General features: G+C 48.3%; 3 protein-coding genes across 3 annotated transcripts; 1 reads left to right on the top strand and 2 right to left on the bottom strand.

Annotated features, from left to right (window-relative positions):
- The first annotated feature begins 38 nt into the window (after nt 1-38).
- Nucleotides 39-1,117, top strand: SMDT1 (single-pass membrane protein with aspartate rich tail 1). The gene is made up of 3 exons (XM_015861423.1): nt 39-230; nt 430-570; nt 832-1,117. The coding sequence occupies exons 1-2, from the start codon at nt 84-86 to the stop codon at nt 565-567; spliced, it is 285 nt and encodes a 94-aa protein (XP_015716909.1). The 5' UTR covers nt 39-83; the 3' UTR covers nt 568-570; nt 832-1,117.
- A 1,283-nt stretch (nt 1,118-2,400) lies between these two features.
- Nucleotides 2,401-3,861, bottom strand: NDUFA6 (NADH:ubiquinone oxidoreductase subunit A6). Its single transcript, XM_015861414.2, has 3 exons — nt 3,693-3,861; nt 3,332-3,447; nt 2,401-2,614 (listed from the first exon to the last, which is right to left on the bottom strand). Exons 1-3 carry the CDS (start codon nt 3,811-3,813, stop codon nt 2,483-2,485), a joined length of 369 nt encoding a protein of 122 aa, XP_015716900.1. The 5' UTR covers nt 3,814-3,861; the 3' UTR covers nt 2,401-2,482.
- Nucleotides 3,862-5,473: 1,612 nt separating this feature from the next.
- On the bottom strand, nt 5,474-13,973 carry LOC107313299 (cytochrome P450 2D17). Its single transcript, XM_015861431.2, has 9 exons — nt 13,598-13,973; nt 11,976-12,147; nt 11,111-11,263; nt 10,373-10,533; nt 10,073-10,246; nt 8,820-8,961; nt 8,022-8,209; nt 7,179-7,320; nt 5,474-6,797 (listed from the first exon to the last, which is right to left on the bottom strand). Exons 1-9 carry the CDS (start codon nt 13,793-13,795, stop codon nt 6,619-6,621), a joined length of 1,509 nt encoding a protein of 502 aa, XP_015716917.1. The 5' UTR covers nt 13,796-13,973; the 3' UTR covers nt 5,474-6,618.
- Nucleotides 13,974-15,982: the final 2,009 nt, after the last annotated feature.

The following is a 15,982-nucleotide window of genomic DNA, read 5'->3' as shown; positions in this document are numbered from 1 at the left end:
CGGCTGCGTGGCACCGCCTCCCACCCTCAGCTCGAATCTCGCGAGAGCCGCGATACCCGGCCCGGCCCCGGCAGCGAGGGACGATGGCGGCGCTGGGCGGGCGGCTCCTGGTGGCGGGCGCGGGGCGGGCGCTGTGCGGAGGGTTGCGCCGGGCTACGGCCGCGCCTCCGGTGCCGACCCGGAGCGCCACGGTCACCCGCAGCGGCGCCATTTTGCCTAAGCCGGTTAAGGTGAGCGAGGGGGCGAGAGCGGCGGGGGCGTCGTAGAGCCGGCGGTGGCCAATCAGGGCGGGAGCTCCCGGTGTGGGCGGGGAAAGGGGTTTGAGTGTCAGGCGTTGGGCCAATGACGGCGCGGGGTGGGCGGGGTGCGGCCGGGAGCGGCGTGACAGCGGGGGAAGGAACGCATCGTGTCTCGGTCCGATCCTTGCAGACGCCCTTCGGCCTCCTGAGGGTGTTCAGCGTCGTGATCCCGTTCCTGTACGTCGGGACGCAGATCAGTAAGAACTTCGCGGCTCTGCTGGAAGAACACGACATCTTTGTCCCGGAGGATGACGACGACGATGACTAAAGGGTACGGGAATGGCGTGACCATCTCCGGCAGTGCCGCTCCTAGTGCTTCTGTTTGCTGGGACACAGCCCTATAGGAGCAGCCGCTCCAATGAACCACCAGCTGTGGTTAAAGATGAGGACATGAGCAGCTGTGCTGCCTCTGGCTATGAGCTTTTTGGTTCTTCTATACTTGGCAGCTGCCACCTTGCTTGTGGGAAGGAGCATTAGTGCAGGTTGCTTTGCCATGTGTCTGAAGAGTAATGTCTTTTTACTCTGTTTGCAGAACTGCAATTGGAAGAACAGGAGGAAGCCATTGACAGCCATAGTGCCAGCATCTGCCATCTATGTCTTGTCCTTCCTCAAGGGGACGGGGAGGTGTGACATCCCCTTTGCCAGTGAATGTCCTGCACTTGTATGTATAAGAAGAATCAGGGTTGAAATAAGCACTTCGTAAGCTCTGCATCCTTGCACGTACGCGTACACACTCCAACCTCATAAAGAACTGAGTGAGATTCCTTATATTCGCAATATGGGAAACATTTAATTAAAGAACGAGACATACGAGGGTTTTTTTTGTGTGTTTTTATAGATTATTGGCTATGACCTACAAGTTTTATCTCAAACTTTCTACCTCCACAAGTGAGCAGCCTCTCTTCATATTTATTTCCTCTCTGGTGTTCCTTTCTGTAATTCAGCACTAGTTTATAACAGAAATCCTAAGGAAAGCAGCAGCCCCAAAGCATGGCCTTGTTAGAAGAGCTGTTGAAACAACATGCAACATAGCACTATGCAGGTATGTCTGATAAACTGCATTATTGAATTCAGTACAGCATTATCAGCACAGCTTTGAGTAGGTTTGGTAACATAAAAGGTTAGGAACATGAACAGCAAACTAAGCTCATGTGTTTTATAGCATTTAACATATGGAAGGTGAAAGTGAATGCTCTGGCTCCAGGTACCTTGTAATGCCAAGGTAATTCATTACTTCCGTCTTAGTCCCGGTGTCTGTAAAGTTCAAGCCCCCTTCTTTTCTTAAGCATTTACTACTGCAATTAAACCATTACACAACACTTAAGTGCTTCTCTGTTGCTGGTACCTTCAGTCACTTCAGACAAGTTGCATACCAGCTGTTTGTTCAAATACCTTGAAAGTTCAAAGTGAAGCAATTTTGTTTCTTAACCTCAGCACTTGTAATTTGGCAGTGTGTATTTGCTGCTTAACTCTCCAGCTCAGTGACAGGAGGGAGGGGCCGTTATCTGAGTAACGCCAACAGCTGCGGCTGAAGGCAGCTGGCAGGTCTTGAGTCATTCAGTATCTGAGCTGTGCTCTCTTCTCCCATACTCAGTTCACTTGGTCTTGGGAGCCAATTGTGACTGTTTTCTGTACTGCCAGCCACCTCACTGCTGCATTTCCCTGCTGTCTTTCCTGGCTCTATTTCTTCAGCCCCATGTAACTAAAGTTTACAGTAGGGAAATGGAATCTACTGATCTTGTTAGGGTACAGAGGGCTTTACTGGCCTACTGGATTTTGAGACTTTCTCTGCTAGGAAGTAAACAGAGAACAGCATCAAACACAAGGCGACCAAACGCATGACATGAATATTAGCAGGTCTCAGACACAACACTTTAATAGCTACAGCAGCTCTCCGAAGGCCTGCTCTTGTCTGTTCTCTTCTAAGGAGCTGCTGAGCTCCACAACTGGGCTGCTGTGGTTATTCAGGTATTCCAGGACAAATTCCACTCACTGTAAATACACGCTGCTCCTAGAAACCAGGAATCAACTTCCCATAGATGTCATAACTGCTTGCATGCATACCACATTCAGATTGATTCAATAGGCTCCTAGGCTGCTATGCCATCTCTCTGTACAGATATTTTTATTGTACTATGTAGAACTTTATTTGTAATACAAGACAGGAAAACACAGGATCTGTTTCATGGATCGTGGCCTTCATAGAATTTGGACAGAAAGTCTTTAGGTCGTGGGGTTTCTGTCTCATGAAAATACCTCATGACGTGAGTCCTCTGCTTCCAGACATTTATGGTTTCTTGGAGCTCCATTTTCCCCTGTGCGGAGACAAAAGAACTTTAGGCAGATTCTCAGGTGTAGCTCAATTCTAATTATACAGCACTACAGAGTGTAGTGAAATGCACACAGGAAAACCCTTTAAATGGCTGTATCCACAATTATGTTCTCCTAATGAGGATGATGCCCAGTTATTGTCAGTGGTATGAAATGACAGGACAAGAGCCACAGGCACAAACTGGAACGTGGGAAGTTCCATATGGACATGATGAAGAACATCTTTACTGTGACAGTGACAGAGCATTAGAACAAGCTGCCCAAGGATGTTGTGGAGATTCTCCAGAGATATTCAAGATCTGCCTCTGTGCTTTCCTGTGTGACCTACTATGGGAACCTGCCCTGGAAATCATGTGATATTTCGAGTGCCTTTAAGCTTCACCCACTGTATCATTCAGGACTGTGTTTGCAGACTTTTTTAGTTAATCATTTCAAGATATGGTAGTTGTCTCAGAATGCAGGAAATCCAACAGATGGGCACAGCAATTCCTAGCTGAAAGGTTTCCCGTGCACTACAACAGCAAAGATCTGTTATTGCCATGGAGGCCTCTTTCAGAACCTTACACCTGGTGCACAATCAACCTTCTGAAGCAGACAGGTTGCAGCCTAGGACACACAGTGTATGTGTTAGCGAGCCAGGGGGACTGCCAAACAAAGCCCAGAGCCCGCCTCGTTCCCGGGCAGAAATGGCTCGACTGTACCTTAATCACCAGCATGTCGATCACCCGCGGATCCGTCACATGGGCGTTCTTCATGAACATCTCCCGCACCTTGTTCCGGCCCTGCTTGGCTGTGATGTCTAGCTGGTACAGGTGCACTGGGGAAACAGAGCACAGCGCCTGAGACCGACCGCATCGCCACTGACAGCCGCAGCCCCAGCAGCGCTGCTTGGCGCTCAGGAGGACCCGACCCCTGCAGACGGGTCATCCCGGCGGCGCAGCGCCACAGCGGAGAGCGGCGGCGGCCCCGGAGCGCTGCTCAGCCCCAAGGGCTGCGGGTCGGCAGTTACGACCTTGAGCTCGCGGCCCCCCCGCGCACACGCGGCCGGCGCCGTGTCCTCACCCGCGTTGGGCACCTCACGGTACCAGGCGCGGTACAGCTCCCTCACGCGCCGCTTGGCCTCGCTCAGGTCCCGGCTGAAGATGGGTTTCACGGCCGCAGACCCTCTGCCCGCCACCGCCATCTTGCCGCGGCCGCCCGTCCGGCACCGCGGCCCGCCCGCCTCCGCCGTCCTGGCAACTGGCTCGCCTTCCTATTGGCCTGCTGCGCTGCCACTCCATCTTGCACGTCCTGACTGGTGGAGAGATGACCAATCAGCGCCGGCAGTGCGGGAGGAGGAATAGAGGGTGGGCGGGGCCTAGTCAGCAGTCAGCTGCTCCTGGCGGTTGGGCCCGTCCCGGGGCAGGAGGGGGCGCAGAGCGGGGCGGCTCTTGTAGGCCTACGTGTGGCCTCCAGAGGAGGGCGGCGTCACGGCCCGTTCCTCCTGCCCGGTGCTGGGCAGTGCTCAGCAGCACCGTCTGTTTGGCTTTCGTGCCAGATGGAGGCAGGGTTTGGACTCGGTGCCCCAATGAGCGGGGACGCTGGGTGGTGGTCAATGGCTCTATGTCCAGGTGGAGGCCGGTAACGAGCGGTGTCCCTCAAGGGTCTGTCTTGGGACCGGTGCTCTTTAACATCTTTATTAATGACATCGATGAGGGAATGGAGTGCACCCTCAGCAGGTTTGCTGATGACACCAAGCTGAGTGGTATGGTCGATACGGTGGAGGGAACGGACGCCATTCAGAGGGACCTTGACAGGCTGGAAAGCTGGGCTCGGGTGAACCTAATGAGGTTCAACACGGCAAAGTGCAAGGTTTTGCACTTGGGCCGGAAGAACCCCAGGCACCTGTACGGGCTGGGAGGAGTGGTCCTTGAGAGCAGCTCGGCAGAGAAGGACCTGGGGGTCCTGATGGACGAAAGATTCAACATGAGCCAGCAGTGCGCTCTGGCAGCCCGGAAAGCAAATGGGATCCTGGGCTCCATCAGGAGAGGGGTGGTCAGCAGGGACAGGGAGGTGATTGTCCCTCTCTACTCTGCTCTTGTGAGGCCCCATCTGGAGTACTGTGTCCAGGTGTGGAGCCCTCAGTACAAAAAAGATATGGAGATTTTGGAAAGGGTCCAGAGGAGGGCCACGAAGATGATCAGGGGGCTGGAGCACCTCCCCTATGAGGACAGGCTGAGGGAGTTGGGTTTGTTCAGCCTGGAGAAGAGAAGGTTGCGGGGTGACCTCATTGCAGCCTTTCAGTACCTGAAGGGAACTTACTCCCAGGAGGGGAGTAAACTCTTCGAAAGGGCTGACAATAGCAGGACACGGGGAAATGGTCTTAAGTTAAAAGATGTTAGATTTAGGTTGGATGTTAGGGGGAAGTTCTTCACTAGGAGAGTGGTTAGGCCCTGGAACAGGCTGCCCAGGGAGGTTGTGAAGCACCATCCTTGGAGGTGTTCAAGACCAGGTTGGACAGGGCCCTGGGCAACCTGATCTAGTAAATGTGTATGTTTGGTGGCCCTGCCAGGCAGGGGGGTTGGAACTACATGATCCTTGAGGTCCCTTTCAACCCGGGTCATTCTGTGATTCTGTGATTCTGTGGCGCCGCAACCTGGGCTCTACAGCCGTTCTGTCATTCGAGTGACCTGTCTGCTCCCTTTGCTTCAGAAACGCCACCAGCTGCTGTTTCCACAGGCCGATGGACTAATGCTCTGTGGGAGGTGGCTATGAGGAGTGCAATGGCACATGAGTACACAAGGTCCTGCAGCAGGTAATGCAGCAGGACGGTCAGAAAAGCACAGAGTGGGGATGGCAGGACAGCCCTTCCACATCACTTTTATTTTGTCAGGTTAGTAGCAGATGAAAACCATCAGTGTGCGGTTCCGCTGAAGCTGAAACCTTAACAGTAGTAAGGGTAGTCATATACATAATGCAGGAGCTTTCAAAGGTCCCAAAATTAGTATGAGAAAGAGAAACGTGTGCATGTGTGCACTGTGTCAGAGGCTTTCTTGTTGCGGTTATGCATTTGTGCTGTATTTCCTACCAGCATGAGCAACAACATTAACACCTTGCAAAGCAACTGGTCAGCAATGTTGCAGGAAGAAAAAGAAAGCCACCTGTGACACCTGCAGCTCGCTCATTCAAGTGGTGTAGCCGTATGAGTTTCAAACCTTTCCTGACCTTGGGTAAAAACCAGTTTTGGAGAGCTAGGTGGATAGAGATAGTAATGGAAGCATCGGAATTCCTCTTCAAATACATTTGTAGGAATGTATGCATTTCAGAAACTACCTGCTTCTGGAGCTGAAAAGTTGTATTGATTATTTAGGTGCTTGTTGGTAGCTCCTCCTGCTGGAGTCCTAGTTGGCCGGCATTGTGCTTTCTTTAGGGTTGTAAATGAAGGTAATGCCTGATGTATGCAATAAATGGCAGTACGCAGTAGACATGAAGTAATGTATGGAGTCTGCGTTTATTGCACGATCAGGGGCACTGATCTGAAGATATGTGTAGTCGTGCTGGGAAATGTGACTTTGTATGTGCTTAAGCTTTCACCCTGCCCACCACCAGCACGTGCCAGATCACTTGACACTGTGAGCCTTGTTTATGCAGGAGTCAAGCCAGAGCCCTCCTGGGCACCTGGAGGGCAGGCAGAGGAGGAGCACCAGAGGCAGAGAGCAGCCAGCAAGGAAGGGAGGTGCCCAGCAGCACTTTACCATTTTTTCCAAGGTTTTTTGCTCTTAGAATCAGCACATTATCTCATACCCTGGATACCCTTGTGTTTCAATACACAGGAATTGAGGAGTAACATTGAAATTAAGCTACGTTAAGGATGCTGGGCCACATTCTTACTTTAAACAGCTGGGGACATCTGGATGGACTTAGGATGCCTAGAACCTGGCATGGTCTGCATAGCCCTGCAACATTTCTGACAGTGTTTGTGGTGGTTTCTGAGTGAAGCAGTGCACACTTATCTTGGGACAGCTCGCAACTGATATGGGTGTGGGCTGTTTGTAAAAGCAAAGTAACTGTCCTCCCGTGGCCTGGGCTGACCTTCAGGGATCACAAAGGTGAACTTCTGCATGAGAGTGGTGAAGAAGATGAAGAGCTCCATCTTGGCCAGCTGTTCCCCCAGGCAAGCACGTCGACCTGCAAGAAGGAATGTCCATGAGAAGACATTGAATCCCACTGAAATCACTGTGGGATGAGCACCCTTTGTATGCAGACAAAGGATGGAGCAAGACAATTCAAAAGCCTCCTTGCTCTGGATGGAAAGAAGGAAGAAAGTGAGACTGCTTTGTTAACAGTGTCGAAAAGGCTGAGACGCTCACAGCTATTTAGTTAGATGGTGCATCTTGTCTGTCAGGCACAAAGTCACAGAACAGTTAAGGTTGAAAGGGTCCCCTGCAAGTCTTATCACCTGCTCGACTGCAGAGATAAGGAAAAGGACAACCCTTGGACTTCCCAGAAGGCAGATCACCACACCTGCTGTGTACCGGACTTGCAGCTAGATCCTCCCCTTAGATTTACCTGCAGAGAAGGGCAGGAAGGCCTCTGGTCTCACAAATTGCCCATTCTCATTCAGGAAATGTTCAGGGTAAAATTCCTTTGGCTTCTTCCAGACTGTCTCATCCTTCAGCACTGAAGTCAAGTTGGTGATGATTGTCGTCCCCTGCACTCGTTCACAAGAGAAAGCAATTTAAATGAGAACTGCAGAATTATCTTAGCAGGACAGATCAGTGCTGGTCCCTCTTTAGTCAGTCTTTCCCACTTAATGGAGTCATGTTGGGTGCTTCAGAATAAGGCAACAAGCTCTTCTTAACTGAAAACAGTGGTAAAGCAGGCACACTTTCCCAGTAGCACATACTGCCTGCCCTGTGCTCACACAGCACTGGAAATGTTGTATTCTTACAAAGGCCACTCCTTGCAAATGCCAATATTATGGTTAGACAGTGCAAACACCCTCTGCTTCTCAGATCTCCCTGGACTTCTTTTATAGCTGGAAAGAAAAAGCTAGCAGATTTCAAAGCCCAATCCTTGCATGGGACATGGAAAACCTCAAAGCTTATGTTTTAAACTCTGGGGAGTCATTGCATGGCTTAAAAAACATCTCAGGCTTACATTGCAGCCAGCACTGCCAGGGGAGAGTGCTCCTGAGATGCCACTGCAGTTGGTTCACGTATAAGCAGTGTAAACCAGAGCACAAGTGCAACCACTTGTGTGATCTTAGGATTTCAAATTTCCTATGTCGGTGTTCACCACCACTGTGCTTTGGGGGCAGGAGGGACAAAGCTGCAGAGTTGTGTGGGTTCACTCCAGGCTTGGCCTCTTCCCAGAGCAATGACGCTGCATTGGCTGTCTGAGCACACTCACCTTGGGAATGAAGAAACCTTGAAGCTCAGTGTCCCGGTATGTCATGTGGGGCACCCCCATAGGAACAATGTCTCCACAGCGTTGTACTTCATGGATGACGGCATTGGTGTAGGGCATGTTCACTTGGTCTGCCATGGTGGGCGGTCGGTTTCTTCCAATCACTTTATCAATCTCTTTGTGGACTTTACCTGAAAGCAACACAGCTTAGGAATTAGAGCTTCCTTAGATAAGCACAGGGGCTGGTACAAGGTATAGGAAAGCTGGCAGTATGAGCTCAGCAGGCACTGGGCGAGAGCAAGACAAGCAATTATAGAAAGGGGCAGAAACTAATGGGAATACACTTTTTCAGTTGCTCAGAAAGATCTCAGTAATTATTAGCTTTGTACAGTGCCTTTAATAAAATTCATTTGATGTGCTACCTTACCCCTCCTCAATGGGACTGAAAGTGTACTTGTGCATGCAGCATTTGAGAATTAAAACAGTTTAGTGTCTGTTCCAAATACAGGAATCTGGAGGGCACCGTGACAACTGAAAGTCCCCCAGCAACCTTCAGTGAGAGGGAACCTGAACATGGCCTTCCAACTTCAGTCTTTTCATCAGATTCCCCACTGCTCCCACTAAGCTGTGCCAGAACAGCTATGTATGGGGAAGCGTTTTACCTGGATTCTCCCAGACCAACAATTCTCAAAGCTGTTTCTTTTTGCAGAAAGCCCAAAGTATGGAGAGATGTGCAGTGTCCCTGCTGTGAAATGAGTGTCCAGAGGAACATACCACACCTCTACTTGTTTGCTCACTTACTCTGTATTTCTGGGTACAAAAGCATGAACAGTAACGCCCATCGGAGGGTGGTGGATGTGGTCTCAGAACCAGCTACAAGCAAATCTGAGGTCACCAGAGTAAGGTTGCTTTTATTGAAACCATTCTCTTCAGCCTCCTTACCCTGCAGAGAACAAACAAGCGTGTGACAGGAGCAAAGACGCTTTCTTGAGTGAGAAGACTTTCTTTCAAAGGAGTACTGAGAAGCAGTAGATATATTTTTGCTGACCTGGAAGTTCATTGGCAGAATAGAACACAACACAAGCAGTAATCTGTGTATGACTGATGCGCTTAAATCACACCATTACCACTGTACTCCTATATCTTGAGAGGGGAAAGTTACACCTGCCTTCATACACAGGCTGAACAGATCAGAAAACCCACACAGCAGAGAGGAGACTGCGCTGATGTGGCAAATTCAAACCAGCAGTATTTTGAGGGGGCTATCACAGAATCACAGAATCTATCAATCTATGCATTACAGATTCTCACTGTTTTGCCTGGTATTTTGTTGCAATTTTGGGGGGGAAAAAAAAAAAAATTATCAGTATAATTGCCACCTATTACATCTGCGACATCATTTTCTGCAAAACTGTTCTCTCATCCAAATACTAATTGAGCTCAGATTTGCTAGCATATGAGATCTGACAAGCTCTCTGCATGAGTTCATCTGCTTGTCTTTTCTAATCCCTTTTATACTTTTCTTTCCTAGGGACTAACGTCTGCTATCTTATTCTGCATATTTTGATGCTGCCTTACTCTGGATAGCAATTAATGAGGCACTTCTGACTCAACTTTGATTCAAACAAAAGATCTCTGGCAAGGGAGCAGTGGGACTGGCCTGACCAAAATTAGCACCAGCTGAGGGATTTTTCAGCCTGGCTTTTTAGGGGACCTCAGGTAAGCAGCAGAGATGTAACAAGAGGGAATGTGGTTGGGCTGAGATCCACCCCTTAAATGCCTGCAAAGTGATGTAGGCTGAAAAGAGAGCTGCCAGACACTGAGAGGAAAAAGGGTGGAAGATGGGGACAGGAACAGCAGATTATATAATCTCTGAGGATAATCAAGGAGAGCACAGCATGAACTGAACACCTCACTTGTCAAGCATGACATAGAATGAAGAGGTCGGAAATTTGTAACAGTCTTTATAGAACTTTATAAGTGAAGCCAGCTTCTATCAACAAGAAGTAGAGGAATTGCCTCAGGACTCTGAGGTTCTGCTGGTCTCTCCCTACCTTTGCCATTTCCTTTAAAAATGCATCGGTGAAGTCTCGGGTGTAAGCAGGGTTCCAGGTCTTCTTGTGCATATATACGAGCTTTTCTACGAAATTTATGTATTCCTTTTGGCATCGAAAGATCTTCTGTGGCAGTCCAGGGATGCGCAACAAAATGGGCACCACATTAAGAAGCTGGAGGGCCAGAACCATACAGAAAGAAACAAGATGTTATCTGATACTTTATGTAAAAATTAAAATAATGGAAACACAGTGCTCTCAAGTGACAGCCTTTTAGAACATAATATGCTTCTGTGTTACCTGAGGCAGGAATCCAACTTCTTCATGTAGAGAGTTTTCAAACAAAGTTAACAGCTTCTTGAATGTCTCATCACCATAGTCAAAACGCTCTCCATAGGTGATGTTGCAGATCACATTGCAGATGGCATTATTTACAAGAATACGTGGATTGAAAGGACGATCTACAAATGGAAATGGGTATCAAGCAAAGAGGCTAAGCAACATCACATTGTGGTACTGCAGCTTCCAGCAACAAGAATGTGCACATACTTCTGTGTTGCTTTCAAGAGAAAAAGTCCCCTAAGTGCTGAAAGCAGGAATACTTCATAGTAGGCTTCCTTTGGACCCACTCCAACATCTCTGTCTTGTGCTGGGAGCCCAAGCCCTGGATGCAGTACTCCAGATGGGGCCACAGGAGGGCAGCGTAGAGGGAGACAACTACCACTACCAATGGGTTTACCATGTTCTGCTGTTACAACTAACTTCATGCAGCTGATAGTTACTCAGCCCTGGAAATTATTCTAGCACTGTGCTTATTTGTATTTATTTCCTGCTTCAAATTGTTTAGCCTTACAGTAGCCCCAGTGTGTAAGGTAGAAGTGTTTTACAGCACAACAGGTTCAGTAACCATTATTCTGATGGACCTGAAACACAGCATGCAAACAGGAGAGGCTGTATCACTCTATTGCCCTTTTCTGTTTGGTTGTTTGGGGTTTTTTAAATCAGAACATTTTCTCCATCGTGCTGTATTTGACAAACCTCCTTCAGAACTGATTGCAGAGCACAGAAATCCTGCTTCCTCAGACACTCGCTCTTCCAATGACTTCTTTCCCATCCCAAAGTTCCTCAGGGTAGTGAGCGAGAATTTCCTTAGCTCCTTCCAGGCACGTCCATATCTTGCTATAATAACCCCTGAAAATAAGAGTGATCAAGAAATGTCAGGAGCTCTGAGCTATACACCATGTAGGGTTTGCTAGAAAAGAGCAAATGTGAGTTTGGAGGTTCACATTCATAGTGAGGTACCAGAAAAAAAAAAAAAAAAAAAAAGGGTAAGACTGTGTATGGCTTGTTCATACAACCATTCTAAAAACTTACTACTGCGCCTTCTAATGCAGGTAAGTACTGAGCAGAGGTGGAAAAGGGGAAGTGACGGAGAGCATAGGAAGGAAACATTCCTCCAAATTATTCAGCATTATGTCCTCAGCTTGTATGAACTGAGGAGCAGCTTTTGCAGAGGATGGATGGGGAGGGATGCATTCTTCTGACTTCTTGGAAGAAAGCTGCTATTTCTTGTGATAGCAAGGATGTGCTCTTAGGGTAGCAATGGGCACTGGGCAGAGGGAGCTATCATCTCTCACCCTGGCAAACAAGTTGTACCACTGATCGTATTCTCACACTGCTGGAGAGATGTGTGCTAGTGCCTGGAGCTGTACTACAGCCACTTATTAGAGCTGGTAGATCATCTGATTCTGTGACCACAGAAGAGTGGCAGATGTACAAGGATATTGGCTGGAGGTACATGAGAAGCTGGCTTTACACGGGGAAAATCTTCTGTCTACTCATTATCTACACAGTCCTCCTTGTGCTGGTTCCTGCAAGAAATGTGCCTTTGCAAAGGACTTGCCTTCAGACTTATGTCCGTAGCCCAGATGTTCATATATTGGTAAGTATGGCCGGTCAGCAAAGTCCTCCGATTTGTTGACCAGGGCTTCCTTCACAGTTTTGTACCCATTCAGCACTACCACGTTGGTCCAGCAGTTCTGGAGGCTGAAGATGTTTCCAAACTTCTTGCGAAACTGCCCAGATAAAACAAACAAACAAATAAATAAATAAATGTGGCCCTGAAAATAAACTGACATGCAATAATGTAGGAATGTAATGACAACAGCATATCCCTCTATCTTTTCTTAGGGCAGACTGTTCAGTGGTTAGTACTATTTTATTAGGAGACCTTCCAGCTGACCTTGGACTGTTCATTTTCTCTGCTGTGCAACAGCTCAGAGCAGTGTCAGCCACTACACGGAGCAGGGAGCAATGCACTGCAACTGGCAAGATTTAATATACAACTATTCTGATGAAACTTGTCCAGAGCATTCTGTGGGTACTTTGCATTTTGTCTGCCAACACCAGCTCAAGAACCATTTTGGAGTTTTTTACTCAGGAACCCATTATTTCCCAATACTTGTAATTTCATTTGAAAACTTAATTAATTTTTGAGGTAGTTTTAATTTCTGCAGTACAGAAATATTGATTATAAAGTGGTATGTCATTTCTTTTTCTGCCCAAAGCCCAGTTCCCAGAAGCATGCTTGGAAAAAGTAGCTCCACGCTGGAGTGAGTTCCAGGTCAGCCTTCTCCCCAGGGGGACTGTACTCTCCTAGAAGGTAACTGGCATGTATCCTACATCTCTGGTGATCTGTAAAAAACATGTTGCTGACAAAGGGTGATTGCAGAGATGAGTTTATCAGCTGTATGTTCTTTGTCTTCCTCCCTCCTCTTCCTCATCTTCCCCCCTCCTCCTCTTCCCCCCTCCTTCCTTCCTTCCTGCCTTCCTGCCTCCTTACTGTCCATCCTCTTCACCTTCCTTCCTCCCTCTCTCCCTCTCTCCCTCTCTCCCTCTGTCTTCCTCCCTCCTTCTCTCCTCTCCCTCCCTCCTCCTCCCCCCTCCCTCCCTCCCTCCCTCCCGCCCCTCCTCCCTCCCTCCCTCCCTCCCTCCTCCTCCCTCCCTCCTCCCTTCCTCCCTCCCCTCCTCCTCCTCCATTTTTGTTCTTTCCTCTCTTCTCTCTTTATGTCTTTTTCTTTCACTGTCTTTTTTCTTCTTCCCCTCCCTTCCCCTCTCCTCCCCTCCCCTTTTCCCTCTCCCTCTTCTCCCCTTTTCTCCTCTCTTCCCCTTCCCCTGTTTCCTCCCATGTCTCCCTCCTCCCCCTGCTCCTTTCCCCCCCCTTTCCCCTTCTTTTCATCCTTTATTTATTTATTTATTTATTTTTTCCAGTGGAATTTGAAAGGGTATTAGTACTTCAGTGACACTAGAAATATATCATAAAAGCAATTAGTGGTCAAGTAACCAGTAATCAGTGCAGAGAGAATGACCCTGATTTGATATGATTTGAAAATGGTAATCTTCTGAACACGATGCAGGCAAACATTACTAATGCTGTATTTAGTTTTTCCATTTGGCAGGTTTTGGACAGTTAACCAGTTTTGTCTTAGAGGAGGGGCCTGCGTGTTGGCAGGGTGCACTACTCACCTTCTCAAAGGAGAGATGCGGGTTGTTGTAGTTAACGAATGGCATGGTCCCAACAAATGGCAGTGACACTGGGCCTGGGGGGTAACGGCTCCAATTCTTTCTGCGCTTCATGAAATCAACAAGTATGGTAAAGACGGTAAGAAAAATCCCCAGCACAGAGATGTTGTTCCAAGATGACAGCCACAGGAGCAGGGTCATTTTGTAGCCTGTCTACTCGGTCTTGCTGTTTTGACCCAGCGCTGTTTCTGTCCTTCACTTCTGCCTCCTTTCTCCTGCTCTCCTCCCCAGGCAGCTGCCCTCCTCTTTTCTATTCTTCCTCACACTCTCTTTTTCTGCCTCCTGCTTCGCTCGACTGGTTGCTGACTTTTAAACATGGAATTTGGCTTGGACCCAGAGCTCCTCCTCCACTCAGCTCAGTGTTGGGGGAGTGCTGTTGAGGGCCCTCCCTTTCCTCCTCCACCTTTTTGCCAGATTTAGAGGTCAGATGCCTCCTTGTCCCTGTTACTGCGGCAGCACAGGCAGCTGTGCTGTCTGTGGGGTAGGGCTGGGCGATGTCCTGATGTCCAGGTGCTGGCCTGCCCTGTTCCACAGCTGAGGTGGCGCTGAAATGCACAAAGCAGTCCAGTCCTGTTGCATACACATGGGAGGTTTGGAAAGAGTTGAAGCCTGTTGCATTATTGTTCGTACAGACAAGTCAGGGGAGGCACAGCTCCTAAATGCAGGCTGTTCAGATTTCTGCTTGCAGGGCTGAGAATTTGTTCCACTGGGCCAGCAGTAATCCAAGCACAAATATGGAGATAGTCAACCTATTTCCTGAAACAGCACAGCTCTTCTCTCCTGGCATCACTGCTATTGGAGATCAATGAAGCTCTCCATTATGACAATTAGCTCTGGCTAAAAAGAAGCAATCAACCCATCACTGTTTGATTTGTGATCTCCACATGTTCAAAGAAAGGCATCTCATGGAGCAGTTCCAGAAAAAGCATAGGAGAGCTCACAAAATGATACACCTGCAAAGACTCTGCAGTGGTCACTTGTATGCAGTCAAGGCCACAAAGAGCCTGTTCCTCAAAGAGTATCCTATACAGTCTGCACTGCATGAGCAGGGGAACTCCAGCATGTCCCTTGTGACAGCACTGTGACTCAACATTACCTCAGGCACCTGGGAACAATAGACAGATGGGGCACCAAACAAGAGGAATCACACAACTGCACATTTATAATTTCTTTTGGATTAGAGTATTGGTGGAGTAATTCATGTGAATGAGAGCTGCCATAGATGGACAGAGAGGCCCTTCAGGAAGAAGAGGCTGGATGGGGTGAGCAGAGGAAGTGCTTCATGCAGAGGATTCAGAGAGCTTTACACTGGGACATGACCTGGTCAAGGAGAAAAAGTCAGTGGTGCCATTTCATATCAGTCTACGGCTGAAGGCTTCCAGGTGTGCTTCAACACAAAGGACTGTATGGTCTGGAAAAGCTCTAAAAGTAATGCCTCCTATTATTTCTGTGGAAACAACAACAGGTAGAAAGAGAGCACAATTACACTATTTGATAGAGAAATTCCCAGGTACAAAACACCGTTTTTCAACATAGTGACAACCGTTAGCTGTGTACTTTCACCAGCAATGAACAAGAGACTGCAGGTTGTGCTCATAACAACGTTTCCCAGCAAAGACGACCCACTGTCACTCGAGGTATTCATGGCCGAGTTTTGATGAAACTTTGCTCAGAATCTCATGAGGGTCAACAAAGCTAAGTGGGTCAAGGTGCACAAAATTATTTGGCACTTGAGTCATCACTGCACAGCACCGCCTCTCCCTGTGCCCTGCTTCCAGTTGACACGGCATTTATAGCACACTGATGGCTTTAGTGTTGCTGAGTTGTGGGTGTGTGCCCAGGGCAGTGCACATGGAAGAGCCACCACCTTTACATGTCAGGGAGGGAGAGGGCTGCCTTGTGAATCCTGCTGGGCTGCATGTAGCCCACTGGCTGTGAGTTGGACGTGTTTGACTTTGGCAAAACCTTTGATACCATCTCCTGCAGTACCCTCGTAGCTATCAGTGTGATAAAGACTGACAAGGTAGATAAGGTGGGTGAAAGACCATTTGGTCTGTGGATTTCAAAGAGCTGGTATCAGTAGCACAGAGTTCTGCTGCTTGCTGATCACGAGTGACATCTGTTAAGATATCCATGCTGCTGCTGTTAAAGTTTAACATATTTATTAATGTCCTGAATGATGGAACAAAGTTGTGTTTGAAGGGAAGGGAAGAAAAAGAAAAGAAAGGAAAAGAAAGGAAAAGAAAGGAAAAGAAAGGAAAAGAAAGGAAAAGAAAAGAAAAGAAAAGAAAAGAAAAGAAAAGAAAAGGAAAGGAAAGGAAAGGAAAG

Source organism: Coturnix japonica, chromosome 1, assembly GCF_001577835.2.
Source record: "Coturnix japonica isolate 7356 chromosome 1, Coturnix japonica 2.1, whole genome shotgun sequence".
Lineage (NCBI taxonomy): Eukaryota > Metazoa > Chordata > Aves > Galliformes > Phasianidae > Coturnix > Coturnix japonica.
This window is presented reverse-complemented; position numbering and strand designations above follow the sequence as displayed.